This window comes from Salvia miltiorrhiza, chromosome 5, assembly GCF_028751815.1.
Source record: "Salvia miltiorrhiza cultivar Shanhuang (shh) chromosome 5, IMPLAD_Smil_shh, whole genome shotgun sequence".
In the NCBI taxonomy this organism is placed as follows: domain Eukaryota; kingdom Viridiplantae; phylum Streptophyta; class Magnoliopsida; order Lamiales; family Lamiaceae; genus Salvia; species Salvia miltiorrhiza.
Window position 1 is genome coordinate 2,115,675 of NC_080391.1, and position 20,691 is coordinate 2,136,365.

A 20,691-nucleotide genomic window follows, 5' to 3' on the forward strand; every position below is an offset into this window, starting at 1 on the left:
TGCTTAACAGTACGTGGCGTTGTCTCACAGTCCAGACCCAGATTACAAAGTAACCTATCGGGCACGAGGAAAGTTTCCAGCCGATATACTAGTCAAGCTTAATTAGGCAAAAGATGGGAGATAAAGAGAAATTAAGTATAAGGGTAGAAATGGTATTTCACTATGAAGTGGGTATTTTTCATAGATGTTTTATATAGGTGGGTAGATTTGATAGATGTATTATAAAAGTGGGTATTAAAAACCATTTGCCCTATAAATAATCTAATTTTTTATATAGTTTTACTTTTTTTTTTGCACTTTTAACAAGTGAGACATTTATAATCTATAATATATTTAAAGAAACACCTTTTAATTTGAAATCAATTTTAAAATTAAGTGATAATATTGTGATTATAATATATTTAAAGAGGAGTATTTGTTAATTATATATTCTTTTTCTTTACCTTTTTATTTTATTTCTTTTCTAAAATTGTGAAATTGAGCTTTATTATAAAAATTTTGACATGCATCTATATAATATATAAAAGAGCAGTATAACGGCTACTTTTTTCACCAAAATTTCTCTCTCCTCACTTTTCTTTTTTTATTTTGGTTCTCTTTTAAAAATCATAAACTATGATTCATAAAAAAATATTCAATATGGATGTTAAATTAAAGATGATGACAAAATCTTTAATTTGATGTAAAAATTATATAAAATAAATTTAAAATAAATAAGTTATTAGTATCATTTAAAGTCACAAAATTATTTTTTTCTCTCTTCTCTCTCATCCATCCTCCTCTCTCTCCTATCTTCTTTCTTTAAGAGCACCTCCAATGCAAGTGTCTTAGAGGGGTGTCTTAGAAGTGGTCCCCACCTAAGACACACCCCTCTCCAATGCATTGTGTCTTAGGTGGGTGCTTAGATCCTCATTTCCACAAAATTTACATTTCTACACTTTTATTTTTAAAATTCATATTTTATTAAAATTAAAATTCTACATTACAATAATTTAAAGACATCAAAGTAATCCGCGTGCAAACGTAGAGCGCTGCTTCACGGTCCCGACGAATGTAGGCCTTCTTTGCTACGCTTCGTCGCCGACGATGAGATTGCTCATCTGGATCACCAATATCTTGAACAATTTGGTTAAATTCTTGCACAAGATTGGAATATTCTTCAGCACGTCGCTCGTCCTCGTGGCTTGATGAGGAGGAAGACATTTTTTGTAGAGAATTTTTTGATATGGAGATGATTTTTAGATAATGAAATTAATGGAATTAAGTTATGATATATATAGATAAAGGGAAAAAAAATGTTGAATTCAGCCGTTGGCCCCAACGGTCATTTAAAATATATATATATCCGCCGGACGCGCCAGACAGCTCTCGCCTTCGCCCTGGATCTCTGCCTCGCCACGGCTTCGCATCTGGCTGGGTCTCCAGTGCGCCGCTCCCCTCCTCGACGCGGGTCGATCCAGCGCTCGTGTCGAGCTTTGGAGGTGCTCTAAATGCTACGGTTTTTCATTTTTTTTTCTATTTCATTCCTTTTTCTATTTTTATTTATTTTTTGTTAGAAATTATTTTTAATATTTTTTATTTATATTTTTTTTCTATTATAAAAATTTAAGGCAACCAAAAAGATTAAACTTATATTTGTTCATTTTTTATCAATTATAAATAATTAATTGGTAGTTCAAAAATTAAAAATTCAAATGTTTTCAGATTCATGTGTTTATTGAGATTATGTTGTTCATAACTTCGATTTTTTTTTGAGATTTATGTTTGCATTTATTTATATTTAATATATGTATTTATTTATTTAAAATATCGTTCAATTTCAACATTGGTCGTGCATCGCACGAGCGGGCATACTAGTATCAAATTAAAGATCACAATAGGACTATTAATTTGATTAAAAAAATTAAATTTAAATTATAAAAAATATATTCATTTTAAAATTAAAATTTAAGAAAATTCTCTCTCATTTTTTTTTAAATAAATATATTTCTCAATTTTTTTTCTTTTCCTTTTCATGATATTTATTGTATATTCTTCTTATAATTTTCATATTCAGCTCAAATACATTTGGTTAATATTATATTTTTTTTATATTATATCATTTTTTATATGATAAGTAAGTTTTTTTTTTTTTTTTGAGCCCTATATGATAAGTAAGTTGATATCAAATCAAAATACTAAAGCGTTTGCTTGTTTTATATTATATCATTTTTATATGATAAGTAATAAAATATACAAAATCGAATAATTACCGTAGCTTTATATAACTGCACGGCGCTGCCAAATGCCAACCAAACTATAACGTGAAAAATCACACTTTCCGATTCTTTTGGCGTTGCCACCATTACAAACATCCTTCAGATCTCTCTCTCTCTCTCACTAGATCAATTGTTTCACTAATCCATCATTTTACCAGGAAATCCAATTCACATCGCCGATGGAAGAAGCTAAAGGTTAGCAGCTTACGTTAACTGTGTTTTTAATGCAAATTTTGACTTCGATCAATTGCTAATAATTGTTAGTGTAATTCTGTTTTTGGCCCTATTTTTCTGGCTTGGTTGGGGGTATGCGTGTTAGCAATGATTAAAATCACCAATCGCGTTGTAATAGTAAAGCATAATCTGAATTGTTGCTGAATCTGCAAGGTTCTGCTGAATCTAGGTGGTCACTTTGTTCAGAAATGGTTGAGTTTTCGTGAAATTGAGTGGTGCGTGTGTGAGTTTTTGGTTTGGGGACGACGATGAGTCGATAGGGAGGGAGAATCTAGCTATCTTTGGGCGTGACTTGAAAGACTTAAAAAACTTCGGGATTGTGATTATACCATAAGCAATTGCAAAATGTACATCTTCCTAACTGCATAACTAGCTATACTATCTTTCACAATTGCCAATGTCCTATATCCTGAAGCTATGTTCACTTTGGTGGATAAAGATGGATAAGAGTGGATTACTAAAATATCCTCACCAATGTTTGTTTTGGTTTTAAGTGACTAGATGGATGTTACCTCAAAAAAAAGTGACTAGATGGATGATATGTATCCCATCTAAAGAGATAAGATATGATTTTTTCATCTCTTTCTTCTTAATTTTAGTGTTAATGTTAATTTTTGAATACAGCATTTAATCGAGTTAGCAATTTTCGCACGACTTTTAAAACTTTGCAATTACGATGTCCCTTATTCTTTTTAGTGAAGTTTTCGGACGTGTAATACTAAAATGTCGTCATTTTACTGGTGAAAGTATGCTGAAAGAATTGGAGATGTTATAATTGCAAAAGGGTAAAGGTGATGTAGCAACTGCAATGTTTTAAAAGTCGTGTGAGAATTGCAAAATTGGGTAAAAGTTTTGTTATTTGCTGCAATTAACCATAAATTTTATCATAACATCCTAGTATTTAATAAACTATCTATCCATTAAATTAGAAATCCTTGAAGTAAACAAAACATACATGTTAGCGGCTGAATTATGTATTATTTACTTTTTTCAAGCACACTAGAGGGTGAATGTAATTTATTACTCCATACTCATGTGTCATTTTTTTGACTATATTCCCTCCGTTTATTAGTTGTTGAGGTTAAAGACGGAACTACGGCTGCATTCACTCCTCATCAAGAAGGTATTTCAATATTTTTTATTTTTGTGCCTTACTATCGCCTTGTGCCTTTTGTTTTTCTCACCTGAGATGAAGTTTGACAAATCTCTTCAATTCAAGTTGACTCTACTGAAAATTCATGCTACACAAAGCGTATCATATGGATTCCGTCCCATCATTGTCTTAACTGCAGAACATACATGCATTAAAAAGCATCTTGTTATAGTTTCTTGATCAATTTGAAGGTATGATTTGCATTGGTGGTTTATTTTGGCTTCCTGTTCTAGCTGTGATGGGATGATTAAAATTCAGCTACAACTTAAAGTGGGACAATAAACTATACACTTGTTCACCTGTATTCTTCAATGGCTGACCCTTCTGTTTTATTAGTTATTGAAGCTAAAGATGGAGATATCTCTGTTCCTACTGCATTTTCTGGTCATCAAGAAGGTAAGATTGATTCTGCATTTTTATTACTTGATATTTGATTTTAATTTTTTTTTGGCTGAAATTTGAAGTTTTTAATGGTTCTTTGATTATCAAGTGATATATTTTACAACTTATTTGCATCTGGTCTCTGACATGCCAGATAACCTAGGAGTAGAATATATTGGAGAAGAGGCTTAACCTAAGAATGTACCCAAAACCAGAAATAACATGTTGCAATCGCGAAGAAACGAAAGTCTGATTAAATAATTGAAGAAGTCTTAGCAACACATGCTGACTAGGAAAGCTGATGGTACATGGAATAAATAGGTGGATGCACCTTTCAAAACTAATCACGAAAAAAGATTTAACAAGATGGTTTATTTGCTTAGCTATAATCATGTCATGTCATATTTCTAGAGTTAAATGGATAATTAATGTTTTTCTTTTTTAATTGGAACACTTTATCCTACACTATTAATTCAGTATCATTACCAGTGTCTGCTAAAAGACACTTCAAAAACACTTATATACTAAAATATCACCTTGATTCCTGACAATACTGCCTCTGAACTGAATAAAGATATGATTTACGTTTGCATTCTACAGTATCCTCTTTAGCCCATGGCTTGATGGCCAACCTAATGTTATAACTACGACCCTTATATATGTAGAATACAATTCAGTGAATTCACAAAACCAATTAGCAAACTAGTTCTCTATTAGGTGTACCTGTTACAAGATTTTGCATTTCACTTCCCTGCATTTTGCTGATTGTCTTCCTCTTCTATTAGTTGTTGACGCCAAAGATGGAACTATCTCAGTGGCTTCTGCATTTCCTGGTCATCAAGAAGGTAATCTCAAATCCTCAATTTCTTTTTTGGTGATTGTTCCTCTCTGCTGTACGAAATGATTGAAACCAACTTTTAGCATATTTGATTCAAATAAGGTGGAGTTCTTGCAATAGGTAATAAGAGAAATTGCCACAAATAATAGCATAGATAGTAACACTATTATTTTTATAATGACTGCAGCGGTTCAGGATAGAGATCACAAATTCTTGACAAAAGCAGTTGAAGAGGCGTACAAAGGTGTAGATAGTGGGGATGGAGGTCCTTTTGGTGCTGTTGTAGTACAAAATGATGAAGTGGTCGTAAGCTGTCATAATCTGGTCCTCAAGCACACAGACCCCACTGCTCATGCAGAGGTTACAGCGATAAGAGAGGTTAGAATTGTACACGTACTGGAAGTTAAAATATTTGAGATGTTTTCTCTGAGAATGCTTGCTATTTAACGTAAAGACATTGTTTTAGTAATCTTGAAATTACTGCAGGAGGGGAAATTTGGAAATAAAAGTTCCTGAACTACTGTACTAGTATATAAATCAAAGAGAAGTCCTTTTATTCAATTTGCTTGCAACTTACCTAGCTGTGTGGCGATCAAACATATCCCGATTATTTGGTCTTTGTGTTGATAATTGCCTTTAATAGAAGAGAGAGAGAGATTTCATGTTAGCATAATGCTGCCGTTTCTTGCTAATTGAAAATGTCCTTAGTTCAATAGTTGTAGGATTAGATATGTTTATACTTTATAGCATCATATACTTAGATAATATGATTTGAATTTTTTAATTTTGTATGATACTACATATCTTAAACTCAATCTGTTTTGAACAATACATTTACCTCAAAAACAGTCTTTATTTTGTTTATTACAATATGTGTATTTCAGGCTTGCAAGAAGCTCAACAGGATTGAGCTCTCAGACTGTGAGATATACGCTTCGTGTGAGCCATGTCCTATGTGTTTCGGCGCAATCCATCTCTCTAGAATCAAGGTTCCGCGTTAAACTTTCGCTCTTTTCTTTTGAATGTTTCGCCCGCCTAAAACCCCACGATCTCATTCCTGTATTGCAGAGATTGGTGTACGGAGCCAAAGCCGAAGCTGCTATTGCCATCGGGTTCGATGACTTCATAGCAGATGCATTGAGAGGAACTGGGTTCTACCAGAAGGCTCATCTTGAAATCAAAAGAGCTGATGGGAATGGGGCCATGATTGCAGAGCAGGTTTTCGAGAAAACAAAGGAGAAATTTCAACTCTACTGAAGAATATTTCTTCACTTGTAATTGTTTCCTAACACTCTCTCAATCCATTAACTCAACTATTGCTCTGTTTTTAATCTTGCTATATTTGTTGATGCATTTAGCTTTTGAGATAATGGGATTTCTCATATTCTCTCTCTTGATGAAATTTAAAGAAATTGCAGCCATTGATGACTTGACCTTCATATCACAGGCTGAATAGAATTGTAAATGCATATATTATTATGGAATGAATAGTCCTTGGCACAACTGTACCCCTTCTACCAACTCATTTTTGCATCTCTTGCTATTATTTTTGGGTTAATTACATGTACGTAAATACACGAACTATACTCATTTTCTAATTTGTAATTAATATTTCCTTCGTTCAAAAATAAATTGTCATTTTAGTTTTTAATTAATATTCTCTCTGTCTACAAAAAAAATTGTTATATTGTGAACGACACGGGTTTTAATAAATTGAGAGTGAAATTGTTAATGGAGTAAGAGTTTCACTTAATAATTTTTCTTCTAATACATGAAATTGTTAATCGTAGACGAAGAAGTATTATTTTTTTGTCAATTAATATATGAACTCTTAACATTTTTGAATTTACCTTGGATTAAAATTTCGGCAAATTAATTCTAGATACTGAAAATTTTCTTACATGACATTTGAGTCGATAATTGAAACTTGTGTTACATTAGTAATATAAAAACGATGTCATTTTCTTACTCTAAGATCATGTTCTCTGAATTTTATTGTTTGCAATATGAAAGATGAAGAAACCCAAAAAAAAAACATAAACCTTATTTATTTTTTTATTATGTTCTTGACTAATAATCATATTTTCTCTCTAGAATCAGTGACGCAATCTTTAATTTTTTTTAATTGTTAATTTATTTAAAAAATTATTAATAGAAGAACTCATAATTTGTTATTTTCTTCTAGAACATATTTACTAAAATATTCCTTTATGATCGATCATAATGTCGCGACTTAATTTTTAATTTTTATTTTTACTATCGACGTTTTCATATTACTTGGAGAATTAGTCAGATAACCAGAAAGGTGTAAAAAATCCGAATAGACATTCTTCTAGAGTTTTCAACGCATGGATCTATCTTATCTACATGGAGCATTGGTGGAGGATATCATATAAATTTTGGCCATCAAATTTGAATTTTTATGTCACCACTCACCAACTTGGGCATCTTAGCTTGTTATTTTTTAAAAATTTGTTACACTTAAAGAAAGAATAAACACACTCACACTCTAACTTTTTAGATAACTCGAACTCCCGACCTATTAGTTGGAGGAGAAACGTTTTACCAACAGACTGCGCTTCATCGTCATCTTAGCTTGTTATTTGTGATAAAGGAAATAAGACACGTTTATGTGACAAACTTTCCTATTTAATCGATGGGTTTTCTTCTGAGGTAAAAAATATACTAGTCAATTTGCTTAATCAATATTTCCTCTGCCTCTATAAAAGACTCTTATAATTTGAGTGACGTATTTTAAAAAATGTTAAATGAGTGTATTGTAAGTTAAGAATGAGTTTCACTTAGAGATTAAAAAAAAGGAGTTATGTTGGGCAATGTTAAAAAATGGAAAGTATATGTTTTTTGGAGATGGCCAAAATGACAAAATGTGCATATTTTTAGGAGTATATAAATAGCAAATAAATTTAAAATATAAATTTTAATTGAAATATGTAAATTCTTATCAAAATAACCCTATTAAAATCTAAAAAATATTTTAAGTAGAAAGTTCACATGAAAATCGAAGGTTCACGTGAATTGTTCAATTCGCGTGATCGCATTTACCTTTCATTTTCATGTAAATCTAAATTATCATGAAAATTTGCACGAACATTTATTTTTCACATGAATTTAAACTAGCACGTGAAATCATTCAATTCGCACGATAGCTTGAATCATTGATTTTCACATGAACATGATTTTCTGTTTTACAATGTTATCAAGAGTAAAATAGTCTATTTTAGTATTTACACAAAAAAATGATTAAAATTGATAATCCACATTTTAATATTTTAACTACTATATTAGTAATTAAGCAAAATAGCTATTTTAGTATTTTTCACTATTGCTGTTTTATTAATTAAACTTTAAATTGTATATTTTGCATATAGAAGTAGAAGATGGGAATGCGTGGGTCATGAGTGGACAAATTGGTCCAAAGCGAACTGCAAGGTGGCGCCGCCTCCCGCTCTCCGCCGCGCAGCGCCGACGCCACACGCGTATACATCACCCCATCCCCACCGTTTCCTAATCCAAACCTATAATGTTAGGTAATTGCCATGATCAACCCCTACCTAGCCCTAAGCAGCGGGAGAGGGCTCTTCCGAAGCGGATAATCCTCGTCCGCCACGGCGAGAGCGCCGGAAACATCGACGGCACCGCCTACGCCACCACCCCGGACAACCGCATACCCCTCACTCCTCAAGGCGACCAACAGTCCGAGCGCGCCGGCGCGCAGATCTACGACGTCGTCTCCGACGGCGGCGCTTTCTCCAACTGGAAGGTCTACTTCTACGTCTCCCCTTACGCCAGGACGCGTTCCACGCTCCGAGGAATCGGCCGAGCCTTCCCGAGGAGCAGGATCATCGGCGCGAGGGAGGAATGTCGGATCAGAGAACAGGATTTCGGCAATTTTCAGGTTGCCGAGCGGATGAAGGTGACCAAGGTGATTAGGGAGAGGTTTGGGAGGTTCTTCTATCGCTTTCCCGAGGGCGAGTCCGCCGCCGATGTTTTCGATCGCGTTTCGAGTATGTGTTTCCTCTCAACTTTAGTATTTTAACTCAAATTCGCTCTTGCCTTGCGTTTCGCTTTTGTTGTTTTTTGCGCGTGTTAATTTGATTGAAGTTGATGCCTCGGCAATTATAAAACTGTGATTACGATTTTTCACTTTTGCCTTCTCTTCCATGGTAGATTAATTTTACTCTTACAATACGTGATTATTACTCTTAAAGAAGATTAGGAGCATTTCAGTCATAGGTTTTTTGGTTTTGTTTTTTCACTCTTAGATCGAGTTTTTTCATTGTTGCATCCTCTCCACATTGTTATAGACCAGAATAGCTAGCTCCTGACTACTTAAGTACATAGTAGAAGACTAAATTTGGTAGTTTCATAAAATAATTGACTTAGTTTTTCCTTGAGGTTTTAGATTAACAATTACCAAATCATGAACATATAGTGTATAAAAATATGGCTGCTGAAATGGTGCTTACTTTGATGCAATGGATCTGTGAGAATTTCTGTGTGCTTTATATGGCAAGTGGATGCAGTTAGTTTTATAAGAAAAATATCTTCAGAGACATTAGAAAATAAGTTTTATAGTAATTTTAGATTTGACGGTATCTGCATTCTCTTTTGATTATCATGCTAGGCTAAGACAAGGAGATAAGAATTGCTTCATGTACCCAGTTTAACCAGTCATTGTTCTTCCATTGATTGCGTACAGTATACAAAAAACTGGCGCTGCATTTTAAATTTCGATAAAAGTGCTTTGTTAAATTGAATTCAGCATGTCCACGTAGATTCTCTTCAGTAACATTGAAGGTTGACTCTCTTTTGTTTGGCATGTCACTTACTCTGGCATGACTCAATAATTATGCAAAGAAAGATTGGGTTGGCGAATGGGAAGAGTACAAAATTAAATTCCAAAGTGAGCCCATATTGACATATTTCATCTAACTCCATGTTTGTAACTCCACATCTGTATTAGCTTACTCTTGGTGTTGACAAACTTATCTTTGAGTTCTTGGGTGTGTATTATTTGGGCAGTCTTTCTCTCGAAATGTTCTCTTGTTATGAACTTATGGTATGTTATTTGCAATTGTGTACAAGTGTTTTTTTTCCCACATGTTGTGATTATTTCTCATCTGTGTGAGAGTGTTGTGTTTGCATTATTTGTACGTTTTGTTGTTGAAACGAAAGGGGCTGGGGAAGGAAGGGAGAAGAAGAAAAGAAGGGAAGATGAATAAAATAGGGAGTGAAGGGAAGAAGAGGTTCACTGCTCAGTGGGTGGGCAGGCTACAGTTATTAGCTGCAGAGGGGAAAAAAGTGGGAATGTGAGGACCAGTGAGACGCTTTGGTCGGCCGTAGCCAGTGGATACTGACAGCTTGAAAGAAAAGAAGAGGAAGAAGGATAAGAGGAAAGAAAAATGGGTGAGGTGGCAGAGTAAGCAAGAAAGAGCAAGAGATACAAACACACAAGAAATACAAACATATTATAATCATGATCATTCGATTCGTTTGTGGTGCTGTCTATTTTAGTGTCCCCTCTGTTACTTGAATCATCATTCTAGCCAGATCGTGAGTCGAACATTCTGATTTTAAGGCGATTGCGGAGACTGAGAGGATGTCATTGCTGTCTTTTGACTGAACCATATAAAATAGTTGTCTGTTACTATTATTTTGTGTATTCTTACAAGGTGCCAACAGTTTGCAAAAATGATAGATAGTTTATCTTGTTTCTTTAGCACTCGTGACACGTGAAACTAAAGAACCGCTCACAACGTGCAGGTTTTCTCGAATCCTTATGGAGGGACATAGATATGAACAGGCTCCACCGCGACCCAACCGAGGAACTGAACCTCGTTATAGTATCACACGGACTCGCAATCCGTGTCTTTCTCATGAAGTGGTTCAAATGGACAGTCGAGCAGTTTGAGCACTTGAATAACCTCGGGAACTGCGAGTTCCAAGTGATGCAGTTAGGCGACGGAGGAGAATACAGCCTCGCGGTCCAACACACCGAGGAAGAAATGCAGGAGTGGGGACTATCCCCCGATATGATCGCAGACCAACGGTGGCGAGCGCAAGCCAACAAGGGCGACTGGAACGACAGCTGCCCGTGGTACCTCGACTCCTTCTTCGACAAGTTTGCAGACCCCGAAACAGAAGATACAGGTGAGGAGTGATCGCAACGAACATGTTGTATTGTCCTAGAATATACTAACTCATTGAATAGCATAGAATGTGGGAAACATGAAAGTGATTTACATCTACTTTTCTTACTGTATATGTACGTTTGTAAATGATTAATGCTTTTGCAGCTAATTTAATTTGGTGTAAAATATATATTTATTTGATGGGGTTTTAGAGAAAGGGACTAAATAGTGAATGAAAATTTTGTCATGGATTGCAAGTTGTGAATATCTCAAGAATTTTATCCTGTTTGGTTCTCGTTTCCCTCGAAAGGATTTCCCAAAATCTGATGTGATAAAATTTATGTGGGAGAGAGATAGTAGGAATCAATTATTTGGAAAGAGAAGACAAAAAATGCAAGGCTAAAACTTCCAAATTTTCCAATGGGGTGAGACAAGGACTAGACCTTGCATGATACAAAAGAGTAGACAAAATGAAGTACAATCACTTTTCATTACTCACGAGATATATTATCTAAACAAAGAATAGACACTCGACTTGTGTGATTGTGTGTGTGTGAGTGTGTAGCCTTCACTCTCACAAATGGGGTAATCAAAGTATCTGGAATCGAATAATCGAATCGATATAAAGCGTAATTACTAAAATACGGCTCGATATTTTAGTTTGGTTCAGTTTTATTTTTCAAAAAGAAAAATAATTTTTTTATTCGATTGGGATCTAAAATCGAATAATCGAATCGATACAAAATGAAATTACTAAAATACAGCTCGATCTTTCAGTTTGGTTCAATTTTATTTTTTTTATTCGACTAAGGTTGATCTTTAACAACATATACTCTCTCCGTTTACTAAACCTTTGCACATTTCATAATCACACGAGTTTTAAGAAATTGATTGAGGGTGGATCAAAATGGTAAAACATGTCAATGATTGATGGACTAAGAGAGTATCATATATATAATGAATGATTAAGTACTTAAAGATCATGGTTTGCTTATTTGTTGTTGATTTGGTGGATATTTGCTTACAATTTAATATTTCAATTTCTTTTTTATTTTCAACTTTTTGGGATTTTGTTGGATTTACTTCGATTTTTCAGTTTGGTTCGATTATGATACAATAAATTTCGATTAATTCCCTTTGATATTCAACTTATTTGGTTCGATTTGATTTTTTTTCTAGAACCAAAATATAAATTTATTTTGAATAAAAACAAAATCAAAATCGAAAATCGAATGCACACCCCTACCCACGACGCCTTTCCAAACACACTACATAAGCATTAAACAATCTTCACTTCACATGAACAACTCTACTCAAATCTCTCTCTCTCTCTCTATCTCACGATGGAAACTCCTCATGAATCCCATGTGCAACACCACGAGCTAATCCCATCTTCATCCCTCCTCACAATCCTCATCCCCGTCGTCATCGTCGTCCTCCTCCTCGCCATACTCCTCCTCACGGCGATGCTCCGCCGCCTCCACTTCTCCCGCGCCGCCGGCGCCGCCGCCAGCAAGAGGGTCGTCCACAACAGCAACTGCATGTTCATTGCTCATAGCACCATCAACTTAGATCCCACTTCAGGTAACTAATTAAACTCCCCAATGCAAATATGCTATTGCCAAAAACAGTGACTCACAATCTTGCGTAATGAATGGCGGCGGCGGCGGCAGACGGCGGTTGTCTGTACGGGAACAGCGCCGGCGACACGACGCAGATGAAAGCGTGTCAGGTGCAGGTGTTCACGCTCAAGGAGGCCGAGAAGGCCACCGACAACTTCGGCGACGCCAACTTGATCGGGAAGGCCGTCTACCGAGGCGTGCTCCGCGACGGCACCCCCGCCGCCATCAAGATCCTCCGCGCCAACGGGAGGTCCGCTGAGCGCGCTTTCCGCTCCGAGGTCCGTACTTCATAAGTTTCTCTATTCCAACTTATTTTTTCGTAATCTTATACGCGTTTTACGAAAATGATTTAACTACATTTCATTATTTTCATTATATATTTATCATTTCATGTTCATCTCTCTTAATTTTCACTCGTTAACTCAAAATTCTTTCTCTAGCTTATAAGCTTAATTATCCAAACACTTCAACAACTTAAAACTTATAAACTATTTAAAATAAGCTTAGTTTAAAGGGTGTTTGACTGAATTTATAAGCTCCTTAAAACAGCTTAAACTTTTCAAAAGTCTTTAACAATGTACAAATATAAGTTCATATATATATTTATCTTACAAAATAACTCTATTATAATTTGTTATCTCTATCATATACTCTTCCAATTTCACATCTCTCTAATTTTCTCTCTCTAGCTCACGATGTATACTCTACTAAATTTTACAAAAATAACTCTATTATAATTTTGTTATCTCTATCATGTACCCTTCCAATTTCACTTCTCTCTAATTCACGATTCTCTCACTAACTGCATAAAAATTGAATTATCAAAATATTTTGACAACTTAAAAGCTCTCTGTGACATTACATTCTCTAAAATAAACATAGTGAAACACTCTTTACATCTTGAAGGGAAAATGCATGACAATGTTGTATGTATATATATTATATACAATTGTAGGTAGAGTTGTTGTGTCGTGTGAGGTGTCCGTACATAACAGAGCTATTGGGATACTGTGCTGATCAGCAGCAGAGGCTGCTGGTGTTCGAGTACATGTCCAATGGCTCTTTAGCCGAGCATCTTCAACGCGGAACGTTGAAGTGGGGCGCTCGGCTAAAGATAGCCCTCGACTGCGGTCGAGGGTTGGAGTACCTCCACGAGCACATGACCCCATCCATCATCCACCGCAACATCAAGTCCACCAACATTCTCTTGGATCACACGTTTAAAGCTAAACTTTCGGGTTTCGAGCTGGCCAAGACCGGGTCCGACAAGCTCAACGGCCTCATTTCGACGCGGGTTTTGGGCACCACCGGATATTTGGCCCCCGAGTAATTCCATGTCTTACTTGTTTTATTAGGGTGCGTTCTCTTTGATGAAAAAGGTGGAAATTTTATATTTTCACGTTTTTATATGTTCCGTATGATGGATTTTTTTTTCACGTGCAACGTGGGAAAAAAATCCGAGCAAGAGCAACTCATTTTTCATCATTTTCACTCCAATTCATGGTAATATTATCATGGAGTAAGGCCGATAATATTTTTTTTTTCATGTTTTCCTCTCTAGAGATCATATGAAACTAAAAAAAATGGTGTGATAAAATTTTCTTATCTTTTCTTTTATTAAGATAGATTTTCTTTGATCTTAAATTTATCGTGATAAAATGAATAATAGGACAGGATGAGAAAATTTTATCACACTTATTTTTTTTTTATCTCATATTTTATAGGGAGAAAAATATTAACACATCATAATCTTATCATGAATTGCAGTGAAAATAAAGAAAATAAGATGCTCATATTTTTTCATGCAGCACGAGAAAAATTATCCATCATATAGAATATGTGAAAATAGTACAAATTGATGAAAATATATATTTTCTATCAAAGAGAACACACTCTTAGTCTTAAGCAGTACGAATGGATGTTGGTACTGAGAAGTGTTATAATTAATGTAGGTATGCGTCCACGGGGAAGCTGACGACTAAGTCGGATGTGTACAGCTATGGCGTCATTCTCTTGGAGCTATTGACGGGCCGCGTGCCAATCGACACCACCCGTCCTCCCGGGGAGCATGTCCTCGTTTCTTGGGTATTTATTTATTTACTTTGAGCGATAGAATAGATTTACGATTAATTTTATTTATTTAATTTGAACTATATATTGCTCAAGTAAATGTTTTGTGTTCTCAACTTTCAGGCGCTCCCACGTTTGACCAATAGAGACAAAGTGATGGAAATGATCGATCCAGCCCTACAAGGCTTCTACTCCAAGAAAGATCTTATTCAAGTAAATATATATACCAAATTACTATCTTTTATTAGTGTTAATAGTGTTTTATGTTCCGAATTTTCAGCGTTTTTCATTAAATGTGTCAAATTTTCGTTTTCACATAAAAAGCCCTGAACTTTCAGCTTTTTTTATAAAATGCTTTGCTTTACAAAAATTTGATGATGGAAAAATGACCAAAAAAGCCCTGAACTTTCAGAGTTTTCCAATAATGATGGTTCTTAATATACTTTTTCAACAATGGTAGCCTCCAAAATATTTCATTTGGCGAGATATGTCAACTTTCTGTCACCAAATTTTACATAGCGGGACATTTAATTGATGATCATAATATTGATACTTCGTTGCAGGTGGCTGCGATCGCGGCTATGTGTGTGCAAACAGAGGCCGATTATAGACCTCTTATCACGGACGTGGTCCAGTCCTTGATGCCCTTAGTCAAGAATCGCTCGCTGCCTGGCTCGTCCGGCTACGGTCATAGTTCGAGCCCTAAATTATAAAAATACAAGGATTTATTTTAAATCGAAACATAAATTAAGTTGTGTTTGTCGTGTTTGATATCAATGTTATGATGTAGTTGGAGATTAGATAGATTCTACGTATATAGAAATTAATTGGATTGCATATATGAAAATAAGAAGGCACGCGTTAGGGTTAGCACTTATTGCGTTCATCAATTGAAGATTTTTTTTTAAAGATATTGAGCCTCAACTTTACCGCTTGAGTTAAGTATCATCGATGATTACAGATCATGTTTGATGTGTATTCAATACATTCCTTGGGTAGATGTGAGATGATGAACTCTTTATAGATAGATACTTCGTGTACATATTTGAATTGGTCGTTACATTTAAAGATATATTATTATTATTATTATTATTATTATTATTATTATTATTATTATTATTTAGAGATTGTTTTGGAACTCATGAATCATGATTTGGGTTGTCCTCATGTGCTATTAATTTTATCAATTGTACATCCAAAATTGCAATTCGAGCCTTAGGAATTAATCTCTAATTTCATTGCGCCTACTTCACACTCAATTAATCATGATTTAGCGAATACGGTAGCTCGTAGTCTCGCGCAATTTACGTGCTCATGTCAGCATCCAGTATATTGGATTGATGATTTTTCTCGTTGGTTTCGACTTTTACTTTCTGAGGATCTTTCTTAATATATGGGCACGTCTAATCTTAGCTCCAGACTCGTGCAAAAGATTAAGGACTGCTTTTGTTTACAAATAACGAATTGGGACATTATTCAAACACTTTAAAATTGGCTTTAATGTGAATCAAAATCTATATATTGAAATTTAAAAAGCAATTATCTATGTTGTTTGTAATTTCTCAGTCCATGAAAATTATAGTTTTATTACTATTTTCATTTGTCCATAAAAATTGTAAGTCTTCTTTTTTTTAGAACTTATATTTGAAACTGCATTTACACTAAATATTTACAAAAAATTCAATCATTAATACATCAATTTTAATGGCTCCTTTTCTCCACTCAATTTTAATAACTCTCTTTCTCCATTTTATACCCATCTCACAACTATTTATTAAAATTCATGCTTTCAAACCATACTACAATTTTCATGTATTGGAATATAAATAGATCGGCTTTAAGCAATTATTGGATCTCCATTTCTTTGGGAGATTCATTCACACTTCTTTTTTGGAGAGAGATTCACACTTTACCCAAATCTTTTTATTCATTTATGCTCTGGTGGTGAGCTGGGCCTCCATGATTTACATTGGACCGCGTCCTAATTGGGGGCCCACATAAATAAAAACAAATTAATTCTATGATAATAATTCATTATAAGCTCAAATATATAACATTACCTCTTTAATAAAATGTATAGTTATTTTTTTCTTGATAAAATAATGTATAGTTATTATCCTTATGATTTGGTCCATTTTCAAGAGAACTCAACTGATCTTGTAAATTATAAATATAAACCCTCATAAATGTGTGTTAATATTTTATGAATTACACCTACCGATGCAGTAGCTGTAAGTCAACATGAATTTAATTAAAGGGGGCTATTAATATATATTAATATTATAATACAAATAAATTAAATAGTATAAGTCCATCTATCACATATTAATATAGATTGATTAATCTTGAACTTATCTATAATCATCTAATTTTTAAATATTTAATTAATATATCTAATCAATCCAATCCATCATATATAAACCTAATTAAAGTTTTATTAAATCCTAATTAAAACCCTAATTAACTCGTAATAACTGATCATTAATTTATAGGCCACACCCGCACAAGAATTTTTTGTCTTTAAATTTATTGAAGGTATATCCTAAACAAGCAATCAATGAATGGTCATTCAATTTGTAGTAATTATTATGTTACAGAAATTAGAAAATTATAATTTCCCCTCAAACTCTAACTATAACTAATTAACCTATTTCTGGATTATGTCATCATCATACAAATATTAGAACTAGATTTCCGAAATTTATTATTGGACCATAATTTCATTAAAAACACTATCCCTAAATAAGCTTGGGCACATTCACATCACATATTTCATTAGAGACAAATTTGATTTTTTCCTCTAGTTTCTTTTTTCCCTTATTCCTCTTTCCACACAATGCAAACAATCATTCCTATTTTTTTATTCTTTTTTTTCATTTTTTTAATCCATAAAATCTGTCGTTTCTTGATATTCACGACTATGATATATGTTCTAGAAATACGAAAACTCATTGGGTTTTTTGCAATATTTAAAGGTCGACAAATATGAACGCAGCCTTGATTTCAAAAATATGCCAAATTGAATTTTAGTAATACAGAAACAGAATTCAGATAAGAATTAAATCATTAATAGCAATAGTATGGCTTACGCACGTGGCTCTCTCCCATTCCACAGTATTCTCTCCTTCTTGTTTTTTTATTCCACTGTATTCTCTCGTCCCGCGAATCTTGAGTCAATTCTTTTCGACACGAAAATTAAGAAAATAGTATTTAGTGTGTTAAGGGCGTGTTTGATTTTGCTTATAGGTTAAGCCCATTTAGTCTAACCCAAGTAAGTAATAAGCTCAGATGGCCTGTTAAGCTTTCTTAATTATAGCGTTTGAAATCTTTTATGTGATACAACATACCGAATCAGTGCGTTTAAAAACACATGGTCAGCCCATGTAAAAGCAGGTGAAATGACGTTAATAACCTCCAATTTTTAGCTTAATTCCATCCGTCAATTGAATAAGGTGGGTAATTTGGGGAAATGAATTTTTAGAATTAATTACTGTAGCTGCTCTGATAAATAAACTCACGCATACCCTCTCATCCAGATACATGGTGGAGCAGTAATTTTGAGGCCGGGCCCAACGTCAATGACGGGCTTCTGGTGAAACAAGCCTTAAATTTCAAACACTAGTTTAAGGATAACACAGGCTATAAACAAGCCTTAACAATAAAATCAAACACGGCTTAAGTGTGGTAGGTGAAAAAGTGAAAAGGTGAATAAAGGGAACTTTTTTTACCATATCAAAAAAATGACTCAAGATTCGTGGGCGATCGAAAAAGGAAAGTAACTTAAAATTCGTGGGACGGAGGGAGTAATAATTTTAACATTCACGTTACAAATTACAATGAACTCGAATTGAAAACTTTTGATCCAGACATTAATCAATTCATCATTAAACTAACACATACTCCCATAAGCTTAGGTTGATTGGGATTTTCACAAAGATTAAGAAAAATCATTGGAAATGAAAATATATAAGTAAATTTCCTAATATGCTCATATTTATTATTTAATGATGTATTAAAGTGGGAGTAAATTAAAGAATTAAATAGGGATATAATAGTAAATGATTAAAAAAATATTACTTTTTATGGAAACAAGCCTATATAAATGGGACATTCGAAAAAGGAAAACAAGCATAAGCTTATGAGACGGAGGGAGTATACAATATTCACTCTTTCTTCTATTTTTAGGAATAGTAAGAAAGTGCATAATTTTCCTCTTTCTAATTCTACTTATTACATAAAAAAAAAAATCCTAATTATTACATGAAAAAAATAATAATTTATTGTTAATATAAAGGCAAAATAATAAGTTATGCATCATTTTATTATTGAATTCTGCAACGAGACACTCATTCGAAGATAATTTATGTTTTAACATGAAACTAACCAAATCAAAATATACTGAAAATAATAAATTCTAAGGATAAAAGTGACCCTAATTACATGACATGAGTGATGACATAACAGCGCTTAACGATTCAAACCAAGAATATATTTCTTTAAATGACTTGAAATCAATAATAAATTATATTGGTATATTCCCAATCCCTATGTTCTGGAACATACATATTTTATCACGAGATTAAAAAAAGAAAAAGTAAACTTTCTACTATTTGTGATTTTCAATTTTATATTGTAGCCTTGAAAATCCATGTGTAGTTGTATCTAGAGTTAAAAATCTAATACAACCATAAAATTTAAGTATTTTTAAGAAACCAAATGCAAATGAATAAATGCACGAGAATTCAATAAAATTGAACTAACAAATAATCAACTCACACTTTAATAGAACCGAATATCATATGAGGGGCTATTTAATTAAGATTTCATAAGCTTCCTAAAGCAAAGGTACAACCGTACAAAATCAATAATTGAATTAAATTCATCATACAAAACGCGATAAAAATAAAATAATTGCAATTGCGGCATTGATCAAATTGCTCTTTTTTCTTTCTTCTCAAAATAAATAAATAATTCCTCTATTTACATCTTTGATTCCTAGTGACGGTCCTTGACGGACAAACTCAAGATAGATTTTTTTTTAATAAAAAAATAAAAAGATAATACAAGTACTTGGAGCATTGGTATCGCTCTATTCGATCGCCCCTACTCGAGTAGGGGAGAGATCGAGTAGGGCGATGCAGGCCTTGGTTACTCGAGGACTACTCGAGACGTCGAGTATCACCCGATGCCCTTTATTTCAGGCGTGTGTTGTACACGCGCCTTAATTAAAAAAAAGAAAAATCTGATTTTAAAACAAACGGCTAGTAGCCGATTTTCAATTGCTTTTTTTTTTTTTTTAATAGCCAACGATAAATATTTTCGACAAATGAATGTTCAAGTGCAAATCAGAACAATCTACAGAGCTTGAATGAAAGTATTCTTAAACAATATAATTGGACGAGTAATAAAATATTGTCTTTTAAATAATAAGTCTCAAATTTTTATATTATCATATAAGGCAGTATTATTTTTCATAATTTAGGGGTTAGAGGGCGGTGAGTTCACAGTTTAAAGTCATAATTCGCGAATCAGAACCGTAAATTTGCTATTTCGATCCATTCAGGAGTTCGATACGTAGGTTCGTTCAATTAAGACTTTGAGTTGTAGATTCTCGATTGAGTTGTGAACGATACTCAAAAAAAAAATACTCCCTCCGTCCCATAAAGCAAGACCAAGTTTCAATTTTGATCTGTCCCACGAAGCAAGACCGATTTCTAAAAATAGCCAAAAATTTAATCTTTATTCGCCTTTTCACTTTTTCACCTATCACACTTAACACACAAAATATCAATTTATTAATTCTCGTGCCGAAAAGAATTAGGTCTTGCTTCATGGGATGGAGGGAGTATGAAGTTAGTATATTTAGATTTGAGATAAATTTATGATTTACTATATGTTAGTATTAAAAAAGCGTCAAATTCCGGAAAATTGCATATGGAATGTTCCATTTAGACCCTCAAAAGTCAGAATAGATAGTCAAGTT

The 20,691-nt window shown here is 33.7% G+C and overlaps 3 protein-coding genes across 3 annotated transcripts; all 3 read left to right on the forward strand.

Annotated features, from left to right (window-relative positions):
* Positions 1–2,251: 2,251 nt before the first annotated feature.
* LOC130984997 (guanosine deaminase) lies at positions 2,252–6,367 on the forward strand. Its single transcript, XM_057907718.1, has 7 exons — positions 2,252–2,453; positions 3,565–3,615; positions 3,982–4,041; positions 4,812–4,871; positions 5,052–5,242; positions 5,749–5,853; positions 5,933–6,367. Exons 1-7 carry the CDS (start codon positions 2,438–2,440, stop codon positions 6,119–6,121), a joined length of 672 nt encoding a protein of 223 aa, XP_057763701.1. The 5' UTR covers positions 2,252–2,437; the 3' UTR covers positions 6,122–6,367.
* Positions 6,368–8,222: 1,855 nt separating this feature from the next.
* On the forward strand, positions 8,223–11,273 carry LOC130984999 (phosphoglycerate mutase-like protein AT74). The gene is made up of 2 exons (XM_057907719.1): positions 8,223–8,889; positions 10,649–11,273. Exons 1-2 carry the CDS (start codon positions 8,406–8,408, stop codon positions 11,044–11,046), a joined length of 882 nt encoding a protein of 293 aa, XP_057763702.1. The 5' UTR covers positions 8,223–8,405; the 3' UTR covers positions 11,047–11,273.
* Positions 11,274–12,264: 991 nt separating this feature from the next.
* Positions 12,265–15,734, forward strand: LOC130985000 (pto-interacting protein 1). Its single transcript, XM_057907720.1, has 6 exons — positions 12,265–12,600; positions 12,690–12,916; positions 13,594–13,964; positions 14,591–14,723; positions 14,832–14,921; positions 15,272–15,734. Exons 1-6 carry the CDS (start codon positions 12,360–12,362, stop codon positions 15,419–15,421), a joined length of 1,212 nt encoding a protein of 403 aa, XP_057763703.1. The 5' UTR covers positions 12,265–12,359; the 3' UTR covers positions 15,422–15,734.
* The last annotated feature ends 4,957 nt before the right edge of the window (positions 15,735–20,691 follow it).